This window comes from Eretmochelys imbricata, chromosome 14, assembly GCF_965152235.1.
Source record: "Eretmochelys imbricata isolate rEreImb1 chromosome 14, rEreImb1.hap1, whole genome shotgun sequence".
NCBI classification, from domain to species: Eukaryota; Metazoa; Chordata; order Testudines; family Cheloniidae; genus Eretmochelys; species Eretmochelys imbricata.
In genome coordinates, this window is record NC_135585.1 from 25,110,963 (window position 1) to 25,138,534 (window position 27,572).

The 27,572-nt window shown below is 44.8% G+C and overlaps 1 protein-coding gene across 1 annotated transcript in view; it reads right to left on the reverse strand.

The window, feature by feature from the left end:
• Window positions 1–27,572, reverse strand: part of DNAH9 (dynein axonemal heavy chain 9) — a 398,671-nt gene that overhangs the window by 225,397 nt on the left and 145,702 nt on the right. Inside the window, exons 39-43 of the mRNA XM_077834481.1 lie at window positions 23,481–23,646; window positions 17,776–17,878; window positions 15,405–15,644; window positions 7,099–7,260; window positions 611–807 (exon numbers count right to left, since the gene is read on the reverse strand). Of these exons, the coding sequence (XP_077690607.1) occupies window positions 611–807; window positions 7,099–7,260; window positions 15,405–15,644; window positions 17,776–17,878; window positions 23,481–23,646 (868 nt within the window). The remainder of the gene's footprint in view (window positions 1–610; window positions 808–7,098; window positions 7,261–15,404; window positions 15,645–17,775; window positions 17,879–23,480; window positions 23,647–27,572) is intronic.

A 27,572-nucleotide genomic window follows, 5' to 3' on the forward strand; every position in this document is an offset into this window, starting at 1 on the left:
GAACCTAATTCACTTAGGTGCTTTTGGCAATCCCACTAGGCACCTATCTGCATTTTTAGGTGCCTAAAAAACTTTAAAAATCTGACCACAGGAACCTAAATTCCATTGACTTGCAGTAAGACTTAAGCTGCTAAGGGCCACATTTTCAAAGGTATCCAGTGCCTACAGGTGCAGACATGTGCTTAGCGGGATTGTCAAAAGGGCTTAAGCATTTTAGGTGCTTAAATTCCATTGAAATCAACGGAGGTAGGCACCATATCTGCTTAGAAACTTTTAACCATCTGCCCAGGCACCACTCTGCAGCTTTAGGCACCTAACACCTTTGAAAGTCACTTGAAAGTGTGACATAGGCCTGAAGGTTTCAAAGTGCTTGCCAAACATCAGTGAGAAAAGGCTTCCAATACCCATTAGGAGATAGGAAATCCCCAGTGGACAGAGGAGAAACTGAGGAGAGATTAATGTCCGCTTTTTCAGCTCTTCCTGACATCATCTGTGATTATGGCTGCTCATCCCCTCTGAAAATGTTAACAGAAATGCATTACACAGACCAGCTCCAAAGACATTTAGGCTGATGACTCTGTGAGAGTACAAAGATAGAAAATCTCCTTACACATGGCACATGGCATCTTCAAAGAGCACCAGATTCATGACAGCATTGACCTCATTGTGGTTATCCAAGGCTTCCACAAGGATGCGATTCAGTGACTCCCAGGTCTGAACAGGCATGTATTTGGGTTCCCCAACGCCTCTAGCAAAATGGCAGTACATGTTCATCTTCTTGGTCTCCTCTATAGTCTCCTCGATTTCCTGCCATGAAATGCAAAAGGGAAATACAGAATGTCCTGTTCCTATTGCAACAAAGGGAAAGCTCTTTTCAGGAGAACAGATCAATGCAATTCCTCCCCAGGTGAGATGAGGGGCAAGCCTAGTTTGAGGATCCCACTTGGTTTAGACGTAACCTGGCGCCTAGACTGAGGTAGCTGTGCACAGGCTCATTGGCAGTTCCTCAGATACCATGGGGACTTCAGTGGTGAAAATGTAGATGCCTAGGAAATTTAGACACCTACAGAGGTAAGCAGCTGCTGAGTGGAGACTCTGAGGATCTCAGTGATGTCTAAATCTTGGGCTAATGTGCCTAAAACCTTATCTGGATCTGGACCTTAGGGCCAGATTTTTAAACATACTGAGGCACCTAATGATGCAGTTAGGCAGCTACTGGGATTGTCCAAAATGTTTAGGCACCTATCTCCCACTGATTTAAAAGACAAAGGGACTTAGACTCCTAACTCACTTATGCACTTTTGAAAGTGTTGCCCCAAATCTCTGGCATAGTGAACACACAGTATTTCTCAGATGATACAATGGTTTTCTACACCTGAGCTTTAAATTTGTATCTAACCATAATCACAGATTCCAAAACAGCATTTCAAAGCATCCATGTAGTGGTGCAGAGTAAAAGGGGCTCAGCAAACCTTCACTTTTGTGTTTCCTGACTTTGGGGTGTTTCATTATAAGCTCAGAGGCACTTACAGGAGCCAACAATATAATTTCAGGAAGTTCAGCCATTTAATGGCAAGGATCATAATGAAAACTAGCACTGGGACATTACACTTTAAAAAGGGAGGGTTTTCTGTAAAAGGTCCCAAAAACTTTAACATCAAAAATGAGGAAATTAAAATCCTTTGGATTCAGCATGGTGGCTGCTCATGCATACCATAGCAGCATCATGGAAGATCTATCTATGCCCCTGAACTCAAAAGAGAAGCAGGAAGGTTGAGTGACAAGGTACAGGAGGTTACTGAAGCCAAACAGGTATCTTTCAAAAAAGTCAAAAATCAGCCCAAGTGAAATGAATAAAAAGGAACCCCATCTATACTGAGTGAAAAATATAAAATTGAAATTAGGATGGTTAAGAATAGGGTGACCAGATAGCAACTGTGAAAAAACGGGACAGGTGGTGGGGGGTAACAGGCACCAATATAAGAAAAAGTCCCAAAAAACGGAACTGTACCTATAAAAACAGGACATCTGGTCACCCTAGTTAAGAAGGAATTTGAAAAGTAATTAGCCATAGTCATAAAAACAATGAGGAACACAAGCACTGTGGTGATTGGTGCCAGATGTGTCAGAGGAAGGTGTAAGAATCCCACCTATTCAGGTGTGGGGTAATCTGCCTTACACATAGGTCTGAAGCCCTTAGGATGAAGGGTTAATCTTCCTTCCAATTTTTTATTGTCATTAATTATTACCACTCTGGATATTCTTGTGATCCATCTCAACGTCCAATCTCTTTTTGAATCTTGCTAAATTCTTCGGCTCAATGACTTTCTGCAAGTGAGTTCTACAGGCTACTTACAAGTTATGTGAAAAAGGATTTCCTTTTACCAGTTTGAACTTCCCACTTCGTTCATTTCATTGACTTTTCCCATGTATATGGGTTGTGAGATAGAGAGAACAGAAGCTCCTGGTCTCCCCTCTCTAGACCATCCATTATTTGATAGACTTTTAACATGTGACTCTTATTTCTCTCCTTAGCAATGTGACAATCCCAATCTTTTCAATCTATCTTCAGATGAGGGTTTTTCCAGGCCTTTCTCATTGCTCTTCACTGAACCCCCTTCAGTTGTAAGATATCCTTTTTGAGATGGGATGACCAGGACAACACACAGTATTGTGAGATAACTGGTGGCTCTGCTGCACCACAAGAGGGCAGAGGGAGCACGTAAGGAGAATAAGGGCATTGCAATGAAGCTATACCGAAGGTTGTGGCAGAGTCTATATCACTGACAAATTTTTAATCAAGAGTGGACGTCTTTCTGAAAGCGCTGCTCTAGGAATTATTGTGGGTAAGTTCTATGGCCTATGTTATGCAGAGGGTCGGACTAAATGATCACAATGGCTCCTTTTGGCCTTGGAATCTATACTATTTCTCTGGCATCAGTTGTCACAAGAGGGGGCTCGAGGAGGTGCCTATCCTTTTCAGGGGATAGAAATGAGGCCCTGTCACAGGTGGGGCTATAAAAACAGCTGATGATGAAACAAATCAGCAATGATCAAGAAAAGGAGTGAGCAGTGAGGTGGCAAAGCTTACAGAAGACACCAGATTATTTAGACTAGGCCAGACCGGAGAAAGCACTGAGGAGCGTCCAACACCCCTGACACTGACAATTGGGGAGCACTAGTGGAGATGAAATTCAGTCGTGATAAATGCAATGTTGTGCACACTGTAAGGAAAAATGTGAAGTATCCACACCCCTCACTGGGCTCTAAATTAACTCCCCCCACTCAGGAACCAGAGCTGGCCATTGCTGTGGACTCACTTCCATGAAAACCTCTCTTCTATGGGCAGTGATGGCCGTAAAGCAAACAAAGTGTGAGGGCACTACAGGAAAGGAATAAAATATAACACTGATATATTATAATGCCATTATATTAATCCATGGTTCATGCTCTCCTGTAGAACTGTATTTAATTCTGGTCACTCTATTGAAAAGGATATAGTGAAAATAGAGGGGATTCAGAGACAGGCAAACAAAATGATTAGAGGCCTGGCTAAACTTTTTTAGGAAGAGGGGATGAAAGGATTGGGATGGGTTAGCAAACAATCAAGTACATGTCAAAATACAGTTAAGCCCATTAAAGGCTAAAATGTGCACAAAAAGGAGAAATTTGCACATGGTACTTACAACACCATGTTTTTAAGAACATGGTATATGAACCAATAAAGTTTGGAAACCACTGATTTAGAGAGAAGATGAATAGGGAAGCCTGCCAAACAGTCAGTGGGGCCACTGGACAATCAAGGTGCTAATGGAGCACTCAAGGACAATAAGGCCATTCCAAAGAAGCTAAATGAATTCTTTGCATCAGTCTCCATTGCAGAGGATGTGAGGGAGATTCCCACATCTGAGACATTCTTTCTGGGTGACAAATCTGAGGAACTGTACCAGATTGAGGTGTCAACAGAGGTGGTTTTGGAACAAATTGATAAATTAAACAGTAATATGTCCACAGGACTAGATGGTATTAACCCAAGAGTTCTGAAGGAACTCAACTATGAAATTGCAGAACTACAAACTGTGGTATGCAGCCTATCACTTAAATCAGCTTCTGTATCAGATTACTACAGGGTACCTAATTGACACCAATTCTTAAAAAAGGTTCCAGAGGAGACCCTGGCAATTACAGGCTGGTAAGTCTAACTCCAGTACAAGCAAATTGGTTGAAACTATAGTAAACAATAGAATTTTCAAAGTGGCAAAGAGTCTTGTGGCACCTTATAGACTAACAGACGTATTGGAGCATAAGATGAACAGACACACAGATGAACATAATTGGGTGGGTAAGGGTCAACGCGGCTTTTGTAAAGGAAATTGTGCCTCACCAGTCTATCAGAATTCTTAGAGGGGATCAACAAACAGGTGGACAATATCAATCCAGATGATATAGTGCATTTGGACTTTCAGAAAGCCTGGACAAAGTCCCTAATCAAAGGCTCTTAAGCCAAGTAAGCAGTCATGGGATATGAAGAAAAGTCCTCTCATGGATCACTAACTGGTTAAAAGACAGGAAACAAGCATAGGAATAAATGATCATTTTTTAGAACGAAGTGAGGTAAATAGTGGGTTCCCACAGGAATCTGTACTGGGACCCGTGCTGTTCAACATATTCATAAATGATCTGGAAAAAGGGATAAATGATGAGGTGGCAAAGTTGGCAGATGATACAAAATTATTCAAGATAGTTAAGTCCAAAGCAGACTGTGAATAGTTACAAAGGGATCTCACAAAACATGGCAGATGAAATTCAATGTTGATAAATACAAATTCAAAAAAACGAACAGAATGTTAGGAACCATTAGGAAAAGGATAGATAAGAAGACATAAATATCATAATGGCACTACATAAATCCACGGTAGGCTCACACCTTGTATACTGTGTGCAGTTCTGGTTACCCCATCTCAAAGAAGACATATTAGAATTGGGAAAGGTACAGAGAAGTGCAACAAAAACGATTAGAGGTATGGAACAGCCTCCATATGAGGTGAGATTAAAAAGACTGGGACTTTGCAGCTTGGGAAAAAAGGTTAAAGGCAGATATAATAGAGATCTATGACATAATGACTGGTGTGGAGAAAATGCATAAGGGAGTGTTATTTACCTCTTCACATAACACAAGAACCAGGATCACCCAATGAAATTAATAGGCAGCAGGTTTAAAAAAACAGAAAGGCAGTACTTCTTCACACAAAACACAGTCAACCTGTGGAACTTGTTGCCAGGGGATGTTGTGAAGGCCAAAACTATAACATGGCTCAAAAAAGAATTAGATAAGTTCCTGGAGGACAGGTCCATCAATGGCTATTAGCCAAGATGGTCAGGGATGCAACCCCATGCTCTGGGCGTCCCTAGCCTCTGACTGCCAGAAGCAGAAAGTAGACAATAGGGGATGGATCACTCCATGAGTGAGTGTCCTGTTCATTCCCTATAAAGCACCTGACATTAGCCTCTGTCAGAAGACAGGATACTGAGCTAGATGGACCACTGGTCTGACCCAGTATGACTGTTCTTATAAGTAAAAGGGGACATGATAACATAACACAAACTGGCACAGAGCAAGTATATTGGGTGCTCCTATTAACCCTCCTTCTTAAGACAGAGCAAAGGGGCAGTCACTGAAAATGAAAGGCAACAAATTTCAATCTGGTAAAAAGAAACTTTTTTATGCAATGCATAATTCAGCCACGGAGCTGATTTCCACAAAGTACTGCTGAGAACAAACGTGCCATTGGAATCCCAGAATTAGGCAGTTATATGGAAGGGGAGAACATCTGCAGATAGCACAGTTATGAGAGATAAGCTCTGATCTGATCCTCTATTCCTAATACTGGGTGCTTCATTGGAGACAGGAAGCACTGCAGGGAAAGTAGATTGGATGGAGCTGTCAGGACAGGGAGTGCCACGTGTGTGGTGAGAGCTGGAGGCCGAACAGTGCATGGCTGTGGCGTATGCGTATTGGGTTGACTACCAGTGCCCAGGATGAAGGGCGGGTCTGATGGCTCTTGTTCTTTTCAGGGGAGGGAGTGAGCACTAAAAGAGGGAGGGGCCCACACATATGCACAGGTAGGACACGGGATTAGAGAAGCCCCCTCACCTTCAGTACCGCTGGGATCCCTGAGGCTGGATCCCTCAGAGCACTAAGGCCTGGCCTACACGCAGCGTTGGTATTAGTTTAACTATGGCAGTTGAGGGTGTTACTTTATACTGGGATAATTAAATGAGTACAAGCCCTAGTGTGGACACAGTTATGCCTGTGTAAAAGGACTTATCCAAGTAGAAGCACCTTTAACTGCATGCACATTAGGAGGACCATACCATTGTAATCCCAAGGGGTTAGAGTACAGAGGTTTCCTTGGAAAGATATTGTTGGACCAAGGAGTGCCAAGGACTCCATGCTGCGTCTTGACCCCAGCCTCCTCCCGCTGAGACCAGGGAACTCAGCCCAAGCTTGACCCTTGTCTCGAACCTATCACTGGAGACTCCTGAAGCACTTTACTTATATTACTTAATAGAGCCCCGCAGCTCCCTGTGAGGCAGGGATCCATTACTTTACCCATTTGACAGAGAGGGGCCTGGTCTACGCTAGGAATAATCCACACTCCTGAGTGACATAGTTAACCTGACCTAACTGCTGGTGTAAACGGTGCTAGGTCGACAGGAGACTTCTCCTGTCAACTTAGCTACTGCCTCTTGGGGAAATGGAGAACCCCTCCCATCAGCATAAGTAGTGTCTTCATTGAAGCGCTTCAGTGGTGCAGCTGCTGTGTTTTAAGGACTGGAGACAGTCCTTGGGAAACTGAGACACAGAGAAATGCGCAGTGACTAGTCTGGAGTCACACAGTCAGTCAGTGGCAGAGCTGAGGAGACACCACAGAAGTCTGGGCACCCTGCCCTGTGTTCTCCCCAACAGGGTCCATCTCCAAACACATAAGATGTCTTGAGCAGACTTCTGTCCAGTCATTCTGTCCAGGGGCAGCTAGCCCCTGAGAGGTTATCCCAGAGCGCGTTAATCTGACAAACACCAACGGCAATACTTACATCATAGAACTTCTTCACCATCTCCGTCTGCATTTTATCAAATGTGCTGAAATCTGTCTCATCAACCATCTTATCCCGGTACACACGGTTTGACTCATGCAGGTAGAGCTTCACCAAGTCTTGGGGAGCCTTCAGACACTCCAGGGTAGAAAACAGAATGCCCTGTAGAGAACACACACACACACACATATCAGCTACACATAGCACACCCAGCTTCTCCTGTATCTGCACTAACATGCCGGGTTTGGGGGTGAAGAGCGTCGAATGCAGAGCTACTGTGGTAAGCATGCAGCAGGACTGCTCAGTCACTCCCTACCCAGCCAGCCCCTGGAGAATGCAGACTGTGTTCCCCAGGGCTTCCCAGTGTGCCTGCAGTAAAGCATTTTGTGCTGCTTTTGCTTTGTTCTGTGCACGAAAGACTCCAAAGATCAGTACAAAGAATAATGGCAAAGACGGTCACAGGCCGTGGAAGATCTGACCTAAATACTTCGGCACCATCCTACACTGCAGTCAACCATTGTGCACTGCACTGCTGAGGAATGCTAGCCCTTGGGCCAGCATACGAATAATTCCTAACTCCTACAAAGACCCGCCCACCAGCAGATCTCAAAGCACTTTACAAAGGAGCTTTGTATCATCATCCCCATTCCACAGCTGGGGAAACTAAAGCAAAGAAAGGTGTGTGACCTTCGGGGAGTCACTTCAATAGGCCAATGCTGTAGCCAGGAATAGAAGCCAGGCCATCCGAATCCCAGTACAGCACTCTATCTACTATGCCATACTGCCTCCCTGTACCCCCAGTCCATGGGTTCTTCCCCCTCCCTGCGTTGGTTGCCATGACAGAGAGTGTGGCTGGGAGGAAGAGGGTGTGGTTGGAGTTTCCTACCAAGAGAAGATTAGAAGGTGCAGTGGGCCTGGCCCACCCACCCAGCCAAGCAGATGTCCTGCGCCCAGCAGCTGGGGTGTTAGTGCTCTCTGGACCCAGCTGCTCTTGAGGGGAGAGGCACGGCGGAAGCCACTACTCCTGGGGGCAAAGGGGTCCCCTGCTGCTGTTGTTGCCTCTCTGGGAGGTAAAGGTGGTCACCTGCCATCACCACACCAAGTGAGCAGCAGAAACATGCGGGCTCTGGAGCGTCTAAACCAGGCCCTGCAAAGGTCTTGGCCCAGTGCACTGTGACTGAGGCCCAGGAGACCTCTCCAAGCTGCACCGACTGCTCCTCAGCCCAGAATCAGGGCCCTTCACCTCCCCAGCATCTCCCTGGTGCTGTCAGCCAAGAGGGAAAAACCAGTTTGGAAATCTCGAGTGAGTAGACTTAAAAAAACATAAAATAAGTGACTTTAATTAGGCATGTGCTGTCTAGAGGAAGTATTAGCTGCTGTCAGCTTACAACAGTGTGTTTACAATGCACCCTATTAAAATGCACAAAAGAATGATATTTCAAAGAGATGACGCCTATAACTAAGCCTATTAACAATACATAAGGTTTTTAATGACATGAATTAAACATAAAGCTTTATTTCTTATGTCTAATTATTTATACATAAAACATAAAATGCGCTAAAATGCAATCTAAAGTGCTCTTGCTCATCAAGTGCCCATAGGTTGGTTGGGGTTTTTTTACATTTGAGGATTGGCAAATTGGCATATTTTTTTTTCTGAACCAAACTGTGTTTTGAAAATAGCTGACTCCTGAAAGCTTAGAAGGGTTCTGTCCAGCAGGTCAGCCTCGGGATGACAGGGATCACTGGGCCTCTCTGAAACCATCAGGTCTGGTGACAACCTCCAGGTCTTAAAGAGACAAGGTGGGTGAGGTAATATTTTTTTTATTGGACCAACTTCTATTGGTGAGAGAAACAAGCTTTGGAGCTTACACAGAGCTCTTCTTCAGGTCTGGGAAAGGTCCTCGCAGCTCACAGCAAAATGCAAGGTGGGAGAGATTGTTTAGCATAAGTAGTTAGCATGTATTGTAAGGGACCCTTCAAGGTAGAGTGGCCCGTTAACACCTCTGCAGTCACAGGACAAAAAGAGGGTTTAGTGGGTTACAGATGGTTGTGACAAGCCAGAAATCCAGTGTCACTGTTCAGTCCATAATTTTTACTCTTTAGCAAAGTTATGAATTTAAGCTTCCATGCCTGTCTGTTTATGCAAGTTTTCTTTGAGGATAAGGACTGAGAGGTCAGGCACAGAGTGATCATTTTGTGAAAAAAGTGTTCGTCCACAGGTGATGGGGTGGTTTTGTCCTTTATCATTTTCCTGGGTGAATTTACTTGAGAGCATAGTGATTGTCTGGATGGATGGAGCTGCCAATAAGTTTCACTGTTCTGCCTAGCACATACAGCTAGTTTAATAGATCTTGGCAAAGATTGGGTGTGTAGCATCCAAGCCCTTCTATGAATGAGCTACTTACCTCTGAGCATTGATGTTAGCCTTACAAACCATATAACATGATTATCTCTACACAAGGAGACAAATCACTACAACAGTGCAGTTCAGTCCATCTTATCCCCCTGCGCTTCCACAGCAGGTTACACCTGCCTCTAATAGTCCTCAGCAGCAGCTCCCCACACTCTCAAGCTGTTTTGCTACCACTACACTCATTAATAGCTCCCTTGGTCTGGGAACAGATGTCTTCACAGCCTGTGGCAGCACATAGCATGATGACAAACATCAGTCAAATTGTATTTACATGTCAGCGCATCTGTCTGGCTCCCAGTGCCGGGATGAATGCAGGCAGGATGGGAGCATCCCCATGGATGGATTTACAGTACAGAAACCCTGACTTCATTAGTGGGTCCAGACCTTGGTCTGAGATGTATTAACTAACCAGGCAAAGCCCTAAGAAAACAGTTCAGATAGGCTGCAGCATGCACTTAGCCCCTGCCCATCAACAATGTGACTTGGTGGGGTTGCTGGACAAGACTCGGCTCCCAGTGGAAAGGAGCCCTGAATGGAAAACCAATCATTGCACTTTTCTTGGTTTATGACAGTGGTTCTCAACCTGTGGGCCACTTGAGGTCTAATCAGCACACAGCTGCAGCCCATATGCCATCCTCAGAGCCATTCAGGTAGTATATATATTGTGTGGATATGACCCACATAACACAGAGAACTGCATATGCGGCCCACAATGGTAAATAGGTTGAGAACTACTGGTTTATGTTTACAAGTTCACCCATGCATATCGTTTGGGACGAAGCGTGCAGCCCCAGCATTACTGTCTGGTATGGCCTAGGGTACCTCATGGCTCTGTGTTACACCGCTAAAGAAGCAATCTTTCTATACCCATTGGCTCCTCTGAGCAGACATACATTCAGCACTACATGGCTGCAAGGGGTTCATGTGATGGAAGACACCAGGAAGTTCCTTCTTCCTTCTGCTGCCACCATGGCACACATGAAAGACATTGCATCGTCTTCACATGGAAATATTGATCCCCTAGACAGCAGAACTAGCAACAGTAAAGCCTTCTGTTGGGAATGTGCATGCAGTACAGCCTTGGAGCAGTCTGGACCTCCATCGGCCTTTCCTTTGCATACTGCCATATGCTAGAAATAAATATACTGGGAATAAACAGATTTGCAATCTTGTTTTTCAACTGTTTGATGTTTAATAATTCAACACTCTAAGCATTCATCCAAAACCTGAATTATCACCACACTCATTCCAGACTTGAAGTGCAAAGAGGTATAAAATGAACCATGAATGCTGGGTTTGCTTTGTTTTGCTCACAGTTCCTATCTCCTGAGCACTGCATCCTGTAAAACAAAGTAATTGGTTCACTGGGGCTTTTTGGACTGGCAAGCAAAATTTTATGGAGGAAATGGAGAAAACAGGACAGATGGCTCCTAGCCTCCATTATCATAACTATGCCCTGCTGAGATGATGGCCAGTAATGCCATGCCAGGGGTCACAGCACAGCCTTCCCTGCTTGCTAGGGGTATGGATGGAGCCCAAGATTACGATACAGTGGGCTGATGAGAGGCGCAAAGGGGACTGTGAGGAGTAAACGTTGAAGTTTCCCTAGCACAAGGGTAAAAATCACAGCTTGTACTGTATAAAAATGACCCAGAAATAAATTACTTTTAATCCTCTTAGTTCAATTACAAATTAAAATAATTTCAGAAAATAGCTGGCTCTCTGAAGTGACCCTTGTCCATGTGGTCGACATGGAAGAAATAAATCTAAGTACTGTTATTACCTCAGCAGCGGGGTGGGTGTTTACAAGCTACTCCTCCAGGGCTATTGTTGTGTCTTGTGTGCACATAACAGGAAGAAATCACACAAGCACAGTCAGGTTCTAAGTCAATAGTGAGTGAGCCCTCTAGTGGTGTTCTCTGTGTTCTCTTTAAAGAGACAGTCCCAATTCCTATACACTACAGCTACAATTCTGGGGTGTGCAATGGGAGAACAATGACATGGAGGGTCAGGGAAAGAGAGGGGCAAAGCAGTCAGCCAAACTGGAATAGAGTATGCATGGAGAGTCAGAACACATACACCCAGCCTCCTTATGGCCAGCCACCAAGAACAGGCTGTTGGGTTTTCAGTGGGGGTTGTTCCCAGCTCAAGCAAATGCAGTGTGTCACCATGTCTGGGAAAGCATGTGAACAGCGTTCCCTTAGGAGTCCTTTGGCACAGCACAGTAAGGCAGAATAGCCTTTCTCCTATTGACAAAAACAGAGCACAAGCCATTTCCAGAGCATTGTCCTGGCGCTGCTTTGGAAGACCTGGAAAGGCATTCTGGGAATGGCAGGCAAGTCACACAGTCGCAGTCCCACAACAGAGAGAGACATGAATTGGAATAGGGATTTCCTGAGCTGAGATATCTGGGATCAAGGGACAATGGAGGAGGCAAGACTGATATGAGGCCTGCCTGCCCATAAGAGCCCATGTGGTTGAGTACTGCTGATTTGCTAGTGTGTGTTTGTCAAAGGTACTTTTTATATGGCCCCAATTCCCATAGCCTCAGAGCACTTCTCTACCTTTAGTGTTGTTAACCTGACAACACCCCTGTGAGGTGGGGAAATACTGTTCTAAATGGCGAACAGAGCTCCAGAGCCTTTAAGGTATTTAGACTCCTAATTTCTGTTGAAATCAATGTGAGTTTGGAGCCTAATGACTTCTGAGGATCTGGGCCAGATGCTAAGTGACTTGTTCAAGGTCACAGAGGAACTCTGTGGTAGAGCAGGGTCTTGAATCCAGCTCTCCTAACTCTAGGCTAGCATTTAGCCAGGGACCATCCTACCTCCCAAGCGATGAGCATCTCTGTTGGTAGGTGATGTATGTAGGTACGTCACTTTACACTCTAGGTCCTAGGTTTTCTGGGTTTGAGTTTTGCATTCTTGTCTCTTGGTCCACAGACAGCAGCTGCACGCTCCTGCCACCAGTTTGGGAAACAGTCTCATTATTCCTATTCAAAACCACAAAGGAATGCCCACAAATACAGACCTGACTTGAGGCTTTTCCATTCCATAGCAGCTCTAAATGTACTTGCCTATTGGCCAAAGAAAGCCCTGTCATAGAATCATAGAAGATTAGGGTTGGAAGAGACCTTAGGAGGTCATCTAGTCCAACCCCCTGCTCAAGGCAGGACCAACACCAACTAAATCATCCCAGCCAGGGCTTTGTCAAGCCAGGCCTTAAAAACCTCTAAGGATGGAGATTCCACCACCTTCCTAGGTAACCCATTCCAGTGCTTCACCGCCCTCCTAGTGAAATAGTGTTTCCTAATATCCAACCTAGACCTCCCCCACTGCAACTTGAGACCATTGCAATGTCCCTCCACTGGCTCAGTGCTTCCAGTTGCAACTCTCTCCTGGTCTTCCTGTTTCTATCCAAAGCAATTGTCAGTTTCTCTTCTGATTTATCAAAGCCAATCCCCAACTCATCTCCCTACCACTTGGCAATTTGTCTAGTGTGCTCCTATGGAGACAAGAGCAATTCTAGAGCAAACCAGGTATCGGGCAATAGTCTGCAGGGTCACATCCGTGCTGTGACAAGCTGTTTCCAGGGTCACTTTGGCATGCCAAGTGTGACAAGTATAGCAAACCACCCTGTAAACATATTTTGCTCTAATTATATAATGCCAACTCATCACCTAGCCGCTGGACCAGTGTGGTTCATCCTGGCCTGGCCAAAGGGTGACAAGCAGGTGAGCAGTGGAGGAAATCACATCCAATAGCAATATTTGGGACCTGCAACCACTGCTATAGAATATCTTGTAGATGCTCCAAGTCCCAAAAGGAGGGCACTAAACATTCTTGTCTAGTCAAGGCGAATTTGAGCACCATTTGACACAGTGTACTCAGGACTGTCAGAAGAACCTCCAGCCACTACGTTTGTGTCAGGTTCCTTCACATTCAGCCATGTCTTTTATTTGTGTAGTGTAAACCCTCTAGCATTTTGGAGAAAAATGGAGTGAATTCCACTAGGATTCACTTTCAGTGCAATCCATAGTGAGTCACTCTCGCTGTGCAATGCAGGCCATTAGCCTGCCAATCAAGCTGGCATTGAGTATTACATATACAGGCACTTTGAAAGTCTGAACAACATAAAAGCAACAAGTCAGCAGATCTCTGTCAGAAATGATTTCTGCAGATGGCTACTTTGGAGCATCCTCTTCTGGGTAATATTCACATACACAGGTAGACTTGCATTCACTCATTCTCCATTAGCAGTAGCAACTAAGGCAAAGGTTCCTGGAGTGAGACAATTAGCACAGTCCTTATAATAAGGACTGTCAGCCCGTTTTGAGAAAAGTAATCAGGCAGGGATTGTAAGTCACTGATTCAATATTTAGCTACAGCTAAGATAATGTGATAATGACAGATTCTTTCAGCAGATCACAAGTGGAACAGCAGTTAACCATCGGTGCAGAGTCAGCTGTAAAACAAGACAGAGACAGAAAGTTCCAAAGGTAGAACCCTCAGGAGCTTCAATTTGCATAGGTTTTGTGCCACATACCTGTTACCATGAGCTGCTCCTGCATTTAGAAAATAGCTGGTGGAAGAACATTTGCTAAAGGTCCTTTGTAAATGAACCTATTATATGCTCAAGCACTTGATTGTTTATTCAGGATTAAACTGAATTTTAAAAGGCCTTTATACTACTACCTACAGTATTGGCAGCTGAAAATTTCTTTATCCATCTAAAGGATAAGGCAAGTGAGATTTCTCTATCTGCTTTTCCTGATGACTGAGGATTCCACGCTATGGCACAAGAATGCTTTTTGCATTTTCTGTTTTTCAGTTTGCAAATGCGATGCATTTACTGTAGCTCGGTGTGACTGGAAAAGCAAAGCCAGAGCTCAGTGCTGATTTCAGTGCTCTCCACATCAGCTTCCACAGGGGCATGGGGCAGGGGGGGGAGGGTTGAGGGCTCCGGCTGGGATTGAGGGCTCCGGGGTAGGGTTGGGGAGGAGGGGTTTGGGGTATAGGAGGGTGATGTGGGCAGGGACTGAGGGGTTTGGATGGTGGGAGGGGGATCAGAGCTGGGGTGGGGGGGTGGGAGGGGGTCAGGGGTACAGGCTCCGGAAGGTGCTTACCTCAGGCAGCTCCAGGAAGCAGTGGCACGTCCCCCCTCTGGTCCTATGTGTAGGTGCAACCAGGTGGCTCTGCGCACTGTCCCATTTGCAGGTGCTTCCCCCGCAGCTCCCATTGGCCATGGTTCCCAGCTAATGGGAGCTGCAACGCTGGCATTTGGGGCAGGGGCAGCTTGTGAAACCACTGGGCTGCCCCTATACACAGGAGCCAGAGGGGGGACATGCCGCTGCTTCCAGGAGCCACGCAGAGCCACGACAGGAAGGGAGCCTGCCTTAGTCCCACTGCTCTGCTGACTGGACTTTTAACAGCCCCGTCAGCAGTGCTGACCAGAGCCACCAGTGTCCCTTTTTGACTGGGCGTTCGAATCGAAAATCGGACACTTGGCAACGCTAACCATTTTCCTCACTCCTCAGCTGATTTCACAGGCTTGAATGTCTAACAAAGGGCAAACCACATGGACAACAGGGAAATGAACTTCAGGCCCCAAGATCCTCCAAAGTATTTAGGTGCCTAAGTACCGTGGAGGATCTGGGTCTTAGTTACCACGTGAAAAAATATTTTACTCCAAAAAACATGTGTGTTGTCATTTTCTTGGAAGACTGGACTGAACGACACATGGCGCATATGCAGCCTGGTGAGGTTGCATACCTCCCATTAATGTTAATTGGTGCTGGGCTGGCGCAGAGAGGGGACCACACCCCCATAAATACCACATCCTACCTTTAGTCAACCTTCGAGTGTCCCAGGAGGAAAGCTACTGCACTTACCTGAAAGATATTGGAGAAGTCTCTGAGGTTGAAAATATAATGGAATTTGATAGCCGTTGGCAGGAAAGTAGCAGCTACTTTCTGGTGCAGGCCCAACGCCACGTGTATCAGCTGCTGAGAGGATTTCTGCACAGGCCCAGAGAAATGCCCCCGTTTCAGGTGCTGAGTTAGAATGACACTGTAGATAGTGGACAAAGCTTCCGATCCAGGGAAGGAGAGAGCAAACACACTGAAGTGGCGCTGGGGAGGGAAGAAAAACAAAGAAAGGTTTCAGACTGGGTTGGCCTCCTTTTTTGCTGAATCGGGGTTTGGGCTCATTGAGCTGATCAGAAAGCAATCAGTATTTCTACCGTGATTTCTCATCCCAATAGCTCAAGCTGATGAGCCACTTCTGAGGCATCTGCTCCCAAAGGATGGAACTGTCAATTGCATGTGATGGTCATTTCGTCACAGTTTTAAAGTCAAAATGGCAAATAAACAACCATAGTGAATTGATTTTGCTGATTTCCTGGGGATATTTTAGAAATGTACAGCCTCCATTGATTACGAGAGACCTGTGGGGTCCCGAGCACTTTGGAAAATCTGGCCGTTTTATTCAGGTGCCCAAATAGGAGTTAGCTCTTTGGAAAATCTGGTCCTTTATACCAGGATAAATATTTTGTCCAAAGGACAGTACCCTTCATGTAAGGTGCTGTATTCAGACCATTACTCAAACAAGGGACTGTGGGTTCCTTGTCCCTCTCAGTAAGAGCCAGGCTGACGGAGATGGGTAAGTCACAAGCTTTCAAGAGGTCAAAATATCTCATTTTACCAAACTATGGCAGCTCATTTAAGGAGGTCAGGATGCTGGGTAACTCCTTTCACAGAGGCGATGGTCAAGAAATGGAGACAAATTCGGCTCTCAGTTCTACATGTTCACATAAACATTCTAGTGGCACCTGCTGGATTACCTGTATGTAACCGCTGAGAGCGGGATACAGTTCCCATGCAGGATACCATGCATCAGGTTGTTGTGATCCTTCTCCTAAGTCCTATTTGAGATCCCTATTTCTCTTGTAAGTACTAATAAAACCCAGCGTGTTTTCATTCTGCTGCCTGCCAAGGTGACCTGGGTATAGCTGACAGATACTTAGCAATTCCCTGACCCCTCTGGGGCTCATTTGGCAAATGCTATCCCACCAGTGTCAGCAGACAAACAGTGCACCTTGTGATAAGAGAACACCTTTCACAAGTTAAATAGGACAACGTAAGAATGGCCATACTGGGTCAGAGCAATGGTCCATCTAACCCAGTATTCTGTCTTCCTACAGTGACCAGTGCCAAATGTTTGAGAGGGAATGAACAGAACAGGGCAATTATTGTGTGATCCACTCCATGCTGTCCAGTCCCAGCTTATGGGAGTCAGAGGCTTAGTGACACCCAGAGCATGGGGTTATATCCCTGACCATTTTGAATAATAGCCATTGATGGATCTATCCTCCATGAACTTATCTAATTCTGATGTGAACCCCATTACACTTCTGGCCTTCACAATATCTCCTGCCAATGAGTTCCACAGGTTGACTATGCATTGTGTGAAGAAGTACTTCCTTAAATTTGTTTTAAGCCTTCTGCCTATTAAACATAGCAATTGACCAACTGGATCAGAGCTGAGATCCAGCTAGTGCACTACCCTGTCTCTGACATTGGCCAGAACCAGATGCTTCGGACGATGGAGCAAGCAACCTGGCCCAAAGCAGATGTGGTATGATCTGCCTCCTATGTTAGGTCTCCTCCTAATCCCTGACAGTCAGTGACTGGCTTAAGCCCTGAAGCATGAGGTTTAATATCTCTTCCCAAATTCATGTTAGCATTAGCTATTATAACTCTGGATCATCTTCTTTCCTATTTTCATTGTATTTTATCTCTTTGACAAAGGAAAATGTAACTGGTTGCATGAGGATTTTTACAACCCAAACCAGAGAAAATGAGTACCTACATTCCAGGGATAACACTAGATAAATAAAAACAAATTCAATCTGTATTACTCTGAAGGATGCTGGCTGGCTGGCAAAAGTGAAAGTCCTTCTCAAACTGTGAGCAGTAATGTGTTAGGAAATATGGTGGGAAAGGGGCCAAAAATGAGGAATAAGGGACAATTCTGCTTTCTGTTTCACCAGTGTAAATTAGAATAACTCCACTGATTTAAATGAATTTACATGGATGTAAGTGACAGCAGAATTTGGCCACGTTTCTTAAGGCTGGAGTGTTAACTACAACGTCATGGCCTTAATCTGCCCCTCCAGGTTATTCTTTTAAAGACCATTCTGATGACATTCTAACTCTCCAAATGATTTAATAAATTAGCAGTGTGTCAATTAATGAACTCTACCTGAAGCCGTGGGTTGATGGTGAAACTCCCTGCAGTGGGGTTCATACATGATACGTACTGCACGTTCATGATCTCCTTCAGGGACAGTTTGTTTCTGTCGTACCTGTGGCAAACAAAGCAACACAATAACTGCAGCCAATTAGCAACAGACTTATAGCAGCACACCCTCTTGTTAGGGCCAGGCCTGGAGCAGTGGCAACACACCTGTGTAACCCAGATGACTTCAGTTCATGCACCAAGACTCAGAATCAAAGACTATGCTCTTTGGGACAAGGACTATGCCTTCCTGTGTGTCTGTACAGCGCCTAGCTCAACTGGCTCCTGATCTCAGTTGAAGACTTTTAGGCACAACAATTCCTATTGTTATTATCCCTCAGTATTACATCATGGGGACCTTTTTTTAAACAAACAGCCTTTACAACATACAAGATCTTTAAGCACAGAAAGTGGAAAGCTATTGTCTAAAATTTATCCCCATGAGTCACCAATAAATCCTGACCACGATCCAACTCTAGGATTGATTAGTCAGAATTTTTGTGAAATTTTGCAGAATTCCTGTATTGTAGGTGCTCAAATTCACTTGTTCTCCAACAGTGCTGTTCTCTGGAGGCCACTGATCACGATGTCTTGCAATGTAATGTGTTCTTGAGCTGCCCATTCATACCCTTACAAATTGCTCCAAGTGATCACGGAGATTGTATTTGTTGTAGTTTTTCATTGCTTTCCTCTTCATGGCAGAGTTCTTCATACTTCACCATCTTCTCTTCTTGTTTCTTTTTTATCTTTCTGTCTGCTGGGATGGAAATAGCAATTAACAGGGTCTTTTTTTCTACAACAACTCTGTCCAGCTTGTTTGCCTGCACCATTCGTCCTGTGACAACTGCCAGATCCCATAAAATCTTAGCCTCTGCATTCTCTGGAGCACTTTTGATTTGGTGGTCATAATACCACATGGCTCGTTTACATCAATACTTGCCACAGAGGCTCCAATGCAGACACTTGGTGATTTCATTGTGTCTACTCCGATATTCTCTCCCAGCCAGGCTCCTGCAAGTGCTCAATATATGTTCCCCCATCTCTTCTTTTTCAGAACACACACTGCAGTTTGGGAAGCAGTTCCGTCAGTCAATTTTGTTTCTAACATAATTACGTCTTAAGGACTGTTCTTGTGCACTCACACTGAGGCTCTTGGCCTCTCTTTTCAGGTATCCTCCTACAAAACATGAGTCTGTTAATCTTTGATCATTAATGGGTTCGAGCTCTCCACCACTGTCTGTGCATTGATTTCTGTGTAAATCTTTCCAAGTCTTTCTTTGGCAGTTTGCTTTCTCCTTTCCTTTATGCTTTCTTGGGCTGGGATGCACTCTGCCTTAGCTTGTTATCGCAACTAGATGATCATTTACTCTGGCTGACTTCTTACATATTTTGATATTATACAGTATTCTTCATTGTCAATTGCTACCTCTCCCTATAGCACACCTTTTGCTCCATCGCATCGTTGGATGTACATCCTGTCCATGTCTTGATATATATTCATTATTCTGTATATCACCAGGAGGTTTCTTGTTTGGACATCATTTTTTTTTCCTCCTCTTGACTCCACTTGATCACACCGGCAGTTATCCGGGTAGTCAACTGACCCCAGATTTATAGCTTCACCAAACGTTTCTACATACGTCATCGCTCCCTGCATCTCCTTTTGTGATGGTCCATATAATTTCAGATCAGCCATGTAAAACAAATGGTTAACTGGTTGTTGCTCTTCACTGATTTAATAACCGCAATTTAGCTCACAGAGAATTCATGTCAGTTGTGGCATCACTACCACGAACAGCACTGGTGATAAGTGCTTGAAAGATTCCTCTTTTAATTTGGATGCCATCAATGAGAGTCCCTTCCTGGCTGAGCTAAGTGTTCCAGTTAGCTGTAGATTGGGGCACAAAGGAAATGAACTTTGGATGAATCTATTGCATTTTCAGTGTCTCAATGATCCACGAATGTGGAACCCTGTCATGTGCTTTTTGATCATATATCCACAGCATCTCTCAGTTTTTCTTTTTCTGTTTTGCATCTTCTGTGATCCTCCTGTTCATCCTGAGGCAGTCCTTATTCCCTTTTCATGTCACTGTGAAGCCAAACTGTTACTATTAAGCACTAACTAAAACCTACAAGCTACCCCTCCCCACATATAGAAATGGGGATGGAATGGTGCCTTATGTCATTGTTTCAGCTTCCTGACTGGGAACGTGAAGGGAATCCGACACATAATGCATGTATTGGTGACAGTGCTGTGTCTGAGTGAATCGGTGAGAGTCTTGCAGTTGTGCACGTCCGCCCAGCCCCAGGGTAGAACTCCACAGTGCCAGAGCTGGAGTATCAGATGTATGTGTCTGAGGAGCATGCATACAACAGAGTAAGTGTGCTATACACACACCAGTCCTAAAGTATCATCTATGAATAAGGACAATGCAGTTCAGCTACCAAACACAGTTGCACGGATTTGACACCAGGTCCTCCCTTGGCAAGTAATTTTTCCCCTTTAAGAAACCATTTTCCAACACTGAGTCTAGGTACATGAATCTAGGGCTTATCTGCAACTATTTCAATATGAACTAGCAAGAGATCATTGAAACTAAACAAACAAATGAAGTATGAGCACCTCTGAATAGGAGACAACAGGAAACTCTACAGATTTTTGGACACCAAAGCAATTCACAGTTAATATGGACATGCTAAATGTTGTTAGTGACGCCTCTTCTGATACTATTAGACTCAACAAGAGTATGTGGGAATAAGTGTCCAGTGCTCTGGTAGCTCACAATGGAAACAGAGCTGAGGACCAGCTCCAATTCCAGGTCAGGCACATAACCGTTCAGACATAACAAACTGACAGTGGTTAGGCCATGGGCATGTTGATGCCACTCCCTCTCATGCTGACCAGTATTGTCCCATTGTTTCCTTGTACTCTCCTGCCTGTCTATATCCATCTGTTGTCTCTTGTTCTGTGTCTGCACAGCACCTAGCACAATGGGGTCATGGTCCTAGGCTGGGGCTCATAGGTACTATTATTTTTATGAATTATTATTATTAATTATTTTTATTATAGAGAGAGGTATGACCCACACAGTCCAGATCTGGATATACATTGCCCCAAGGCGTAGGGGGGTTCAGACCCATTCTCTACTTTTCATCCACAGTTTCTATGAAACATGCTGTTGCTGTGTGCACGTGGCTTCTCAGATCAACAGGTGCCCTCATTTGTACCAGCCTGATGAACTCATTATTGAATGGCTCCTCCTGCATCTCCACTCAGGTCATAGCGTGCCAGTGACGGGTCCAGCACTGACATGCAGACCTGCACCCACTGATCCTCTCTCTCTCTAGGACTCTTTCTGAATTGCAGAGAGGGAAAGCACAGGAGCTGTGACAGGGACAAAGTGCCAGTCTAGCCTAATGCGTTCCAGGGAACCTTGTTCATCTCATACTGGGCCATCTAGTCTGACTGTAATAACAGCACGGGAGGACGAAGGGGGTTGCGCAGAAAGGCAGGGATGTGGCATCCAGATGGGTTCTTTGGAACGTGCCCGATAGCGACAGTTGCATCTGGGCAGAATGATGGAGTGTCAAGGGGGACATATTTGGTACAGAATGCATCCTTATGCACAGAGAGGGCAGAGCGGGAGAGTTAGGGAAGATGGCATAGCGTTGATTTTGTCTGAATAAGCTCGGTCTTTTTTTATTTAATTCGTTCTTCACCACTTTGCAGTCCTTTCACACCCCGGTGCCCAGGCTTCTGCTCCCCGGCACTTTGGTTCCTCTCATGGACCCACACAATTTCATCCCCCTTCACAATAAGCCTTTGCTGGAATGAGTGCTTGTGGGTCAAGGGGCTGATCTGGACAGCACATTGGGAAGCAAATCCCAACGCCCTTTATTTCCCAGCAGGAAGGGGCAGGTGCATGCTGTGCTTCTGGCTGTAATAACACGGGGCCACCACTTTGAGAGACATTGGAATTGGTTTTCTTCAACATACCTGTGCTGGGAAATGCTCGCTTTCATGCTAACTCTATTACTCAAGAAACAATACCAGTTCTTTTATAGTAAAGACTTGTGGTCCAATGATAACACGTTTATTATCATGGCAAATCCCAGCAGGACACAGCCACCTTGTAGATCGAGCACCACCTGGATCAGTCTCTAAGTAGGGCCCTAAGGTAGTCTGTCTGGACATACAATTTATGTCCATCACTGGCGATTTTATCACACCACCAGTGTTTATGATGAATATGTGATCACTGGCTGTAGAGCGGCATTCCTTGGTAAATATCCATTGTAACTGTATCAATCACATAGAAATCAAATCCCAGGCCAGGCAACTGGTCTCAGTGCTATGTATTGTCTGTTGCAAGCAATCAGTTTTCAAAGCAGCAGTTATGATGCAAGCCCAGAAAAGAGTGAGGCTTCTCCAAAATGGGCCACATTTTAATAAAATCTGCAAATTATTGTCAGAGAGCAGTGGCAGGAAATCACAGGACTTGGACAGTTTCTTGTTATGACACTATATGAGTCATTCCAGTGGCTCTAACTGAAGAAGAGCCATGGAGCATGTCTGTGGATGTGTGTACAATTAAGGTAAGCATGGGCGGCACGTGAACCGCCAGTTGGGGGAGGCTAGCCCCTAGCCCTGTCCCTTCTGCCTGAGGTCCCCCGACTTCCACCTCCCACCAGAGCCCCAGCCACCGGCCCAGTCCTGCCCCAGGCTAGCCCTCCAGCCCCAAAGGAGTACTAGGAGGGCAAACAGTGCGTAGCCCCAGCCTCCCCAGCCCCGAAGCACCAGGTGGGCAAGCGAGGAGTTGCCACAGCCTCCCCAGCCAGAGCACTGGGGGCTGGAGCCGCAGGGAGTGGTGGTAAGCAGGGGGCAGGATTGCGCCTGACTGTTTGGGGAAGCACAGACTCCCCCAGCTTATACAACCCGCCGCCCATGAAGGTAGACAAAGAACGACACCAACAGTAGAAAGGAGAGCTGCACCCTCATTCCACAATCAGAATGCTGTGCTCATCCAGTGCACTAAATGCCCCAATAACAATTACATGGGTGAAGCCACACAATCACTATGCTCTCGAGTGAACTCACCCAGGAAAATGATAAAAGACAAAAGCACCCTATCACCTGTGGGTGTACACTTTCCACACAGCGATCACTCTATATCTGACCTCTCTGTCCTCATTCTCAAAGGAAACCTGGACAACACTTTCAAAAGATGAGCCTGGGAGCTTCAGTTCATAATTTTGCTAGACACTAACAATCATGGACTGAATCGACACACTGGATTTATGGCTTATTACAACAATCTGTAACCCACTAACAACCCTGGATGCTTCCCCCAGTCCCCCACCCTCCACTCCTTTCCTCCCCATAACTGGAGAGGTGTTAACGGGCCACTTCACCTTGAATGGTTCCTTGAAATGTGTTAAACTACTTATGCTAAACAATCTGTTCCACCCAGCTGTGCCGCTGTGAGTTAATTTCCCAGACCTGAAGAAGAGCTTTGTGTTACTTCAAAAGCAGAAGTGGGTCCAATAATAGATATTACCTCACACTTCTTGTCTCTCTAATATCATGAGTCCAAGATGGCTACAACAACACTGCATGCTTAGTGCCAGATTAACAGGATGAATAGCACAGCGCAGGGGAAGGCACCTACCAGTGGCCATAGTCCATGTGTTGTCTGATCAGTGTGTGGGGCTGCACTGTTCCATAAGTGTCCACTTCAGGCATGTTCATATCGTCAATGAAGTAGATGAGTTTCTTGGTGCCAGGTGGGCCATAATTTCTACCAGCCTTTTTATCCAGAGGCTTCTCAAGTACAGCTGTATGGGAACAAAGGCAGATTGTTACAAACATTGGGCTGCATTCGCAGAGGATGTAAATAGTGGTATGAACGGTATGATTGGTGCACGCCAGTCATCAAATGTGTAAGTGGACAAACCCCAAAGAAGAAAGGGGTTAATAGTCTGTGTTAGAGGTGAGGGCTGTAGCCAGCTCTACCAACAACATCAAGCCTGCAGGGGATAAAGAGGAAGGAAGCAGGTTTTAGATGTGGGTTTTCCTGACAGAAGTATCTTGGGTCTGAGGCAAAAGAAGTAAGGGTTGGACGAAGCAGCCCAGAACTAGAACCTCAAAGCGCAGCCAAGCTTGGGAAAGACTTGGACTGGCCATCATGTTACCTGAGTGTCTGTCCCTCATCTCACGAACACATTGTTTGTAAATTAAAACAAACCCAAGAATGGGGGTGAGTTTTGACCTCACATAGGGCATGTGGATTTGTCTGGTCTCAGAACAGGTAGAAAAAAGCCTCCCTCACTATTGCCTGCATCAGGGGAGCTAGTAATTTGCCTTGCCCCCTTCATTAGGGGAAGGCTGAAGCAGTCTCCACTGGCTTCCACCAGCTAGGAGAGGCAGGAGTCTCCCTCACCAGTGGTGTCCAGACACCTTTCAAAACCTCCAAGGCTTCACGTTGTGTGAGCAGGCCAAACTCCAGCCAGAGCTGGCAAATGCTCACAGGTTTCTGTTTCTGTCTTCTGGCTGGGGGAGACCATTTCTTATCAGTTGTTTCAGGTCCTGTGAAGGAGGACAGAGCTTTTTGCAATGAGCCTAGGAGGGGGTGAAGGGTTTGGGGTGTTGTTTGTTTTTCCTGTAAAGCACCATGCAAATGTATAGCTCTATATAAATATTTAATGAAAAAAATCACAGCCATATCATCCAACAAAGGATCCTGCATTGTCCTAGGTTATCATTTCCTTGAACACCTATGTGAGCCAAGCTTTATTGCACTCAACTGGTACAAAACCAACCAGGCAAAGCCATATTCTATACCCCCTTTTTTCCCCTTGTATGTTTACTTTGGGAACTCTTTCTATCTCAAGGTGTACTATTTTTCAGTACATGCCAACTAAATTTGATTTGTTTATACAGTTTTTAGTCTTCAGTGGACTTATAGCAGTGCTATAAAAACATCACAATAAATAGCAATTGTTTATAATTACAGAGGATTGGCCACAATAAAGGACACTGGGAATTTTAAAATGGTCATTTGTTAGAATATACGTTTAGTACATGCATTATCATGTGGAAAAAGTTATTAAGGGACATTTTTTTCAAAATACCAATTATAGGTTTATATGTTTAAAAATGCCTTTTTTTCACTGCACTTCAAATGCCTTTTCTTTACTACTGTTCAGAATCCAATGGATTTCTCATCTTTTGACAGCTTGCTGCAGAAAAACATTTAAAACTCTAGACAGAGACAAACACCTACAAGATCTCTGTCAAGCTTTCTTACAACTACAATACCCACCTGCGGAAGTAAAGAAACAGATTGATAGAGCCAGAAGAGTTCCCAGAAGTTACCTACTACAGGACAGGCCTAACAAAGAAAATAACAGAACGCCACTAGCCGTCACCTTCAGCCCCCAACTAAAACCCCTCCAACGCATTATTAAGGATCTACAACCTATCCTAAAGGATGACCCAACACTCTCACAAATCTTGGGAGACAGGCCAGTCCTTGCCTACAGACAGCCCCGCAACCTGAAGCAAATACTCACCAACAACCACATACCACACAACAGAACCACTAACCCAGGAACTTATCCTTGCAACAAAGCCCGTTGCCAATTGTGCCCACATATCTATTCAGGGGACACCATCACAGGGCCTAATAACATCAGCCACACTATCAGAGGCTCGTTCACCTGCACATCCACCAATGTGATTTATGCCATCATGTGCCAGCAATGCCCCTCTGCCATGTACATTGGTCAAACTGGACAGTCTCTACGTAAAAGAATAAATGGACACAAATCAGATGTCAAGAATTATAACATTCATAAACCAGTCGGAGAACACTTCAATCTCTCTGGTCACGCAATCACAGACATGAAGGTCGCTATCTTAAAACAAAAAAACTTCAAATCCAGACTCCAGCGAGAAACTGCTGAATTGGAATTCATTTGCAAATTGGATACTATTAATTTAGGCTTAAATAGAGACTGGGAGTGGCTAAGTCATTATGCAAGGTAGCCTATTTCCTCTTGTTTTTTCCTCCCCCCTCCCCCCCCAGATGTTCTGGTTTAACTTGGATTTAAACTTGGAGAGTGGTCAGTTTGGACGAGCTATTACCAGCAGGAGAGTGAGTCTGTGTGTGTATGGGGGTGGGTTTTTGGAGGGGGGTGAGGGAGTGAGAGAACCTGGATTTGTGCAGGAAATGGCCTAACTTCATTATCATGCACATTGTGTAAAGAGTTGTCACTTTGGATGGGCTATCACCAGCAGGAGAGTGAATTTGTGTGGGGGGGTGGAGGGTGAGAAAACCTGGATTTGTGCTGGAAATGGCCTAACCTGACGATTACTTTAGATAAGCTATTACCAGCAGGACAGTGGGGTGGGAGGAGGTATTGTTTCATATTCTCTGTGTATATATAAAGTCTGCTGCAGTTTCCACGGTATGTATCTGATGAAGTGAGCTGTAGTTCACGAAAGCTCATGCTCAAATAAATTGGTTAGTCTCTAAGGTGCCACAAGTACTCCTTTTCTTTTTAGGAAAAAAATGATGAATCTCCTTTCAGTGGAGTAGCTTCCCACAAACCCCCCTCCAGAAAACCACAATTTGTGAGGTTTCTGGTAGCAAGTTAAATTAAGTGTTTCAACTAAGCACTTACTTTAAATTTAATTAGTGTTTAATTAACATATAAAATCAGCCATTTTTGAGGTTTAACAAATATGTAAGAGATATATCAAATTGAAATGCAATTACTGGGAATCAAATGACAAGTCTGGAAAAATAGCCTTTTAATTTGAAGCAATTTCTCCTAATACTAGTAAAAGGAGATGTTTCACTATCTTTGAAATCCTGACATATTCAAATTAGTGTCTGAAATAAACATTCACAGTAAATGAGATTTATTAAGAGTTCTTTGGGTTTTCCAGTGGCTGTCCGTCAAAGAAAGCCAGATTGCATGAAACTCTCTAAGGGCAAATTTATACTGTGCAGAGAGCCTGCACAAGGCCTATACGCTGCTTAAAATGCTATGGTTCTGAAGCGGAACCCAGTGGCCTTGCGTAGGATCTCTCATAGTTTACAAGCATTAAACTCCATACATAATGGCACCAGAAAGCTCCCGGGGCTCTATGGCAGTCAAGCTAGTACGACAGCCTGAGCTAAAAACTTTGGGATGCAACGTAAGCCTTCCCATAGTGTACCTGTCAGGAGTGCTAGTGATAATGTAGGATTCAGGCCTCTATTTTTGCCTGAGATAGAATTCTATGTCTTGTTTGCCCGTTTGATTCTTGATAGACTTATATTCTTACTAATATGTTTGAACAAAGGGATCCTTATTAATATGTAAAAAGAAAAGGAGTACTTGTGGCACCTTAGAGACGAACAAATTTATATGAGCATAAGCTTTCGTGAGCTAATATGTGTAAACAAAGGACAAAGACACTGTGTATGTTGCTTCTGCCTAGCCAGATGGGTTTGTTGGTATAATGGGAACAGATAAGAACAGCTAAAGTGTTACTGGGCATGGTGGGAGTATAATATATGAGCGCACACTTTAAGACTGCCTCAACTCCTATCTCAAGGCAAGGTCAAGCAACGAGTCGGGAGGGGCAAGGGGGGATTGGGGGAAGGTATAAAACACTCAAAGGCCAAAGAAATGGCTGTCCCTGACCGTAGCGCAACCTCACTCCTTACCCCCCCATGGGATACAAAAGAGGTGGGACAAAGACCTCCAGA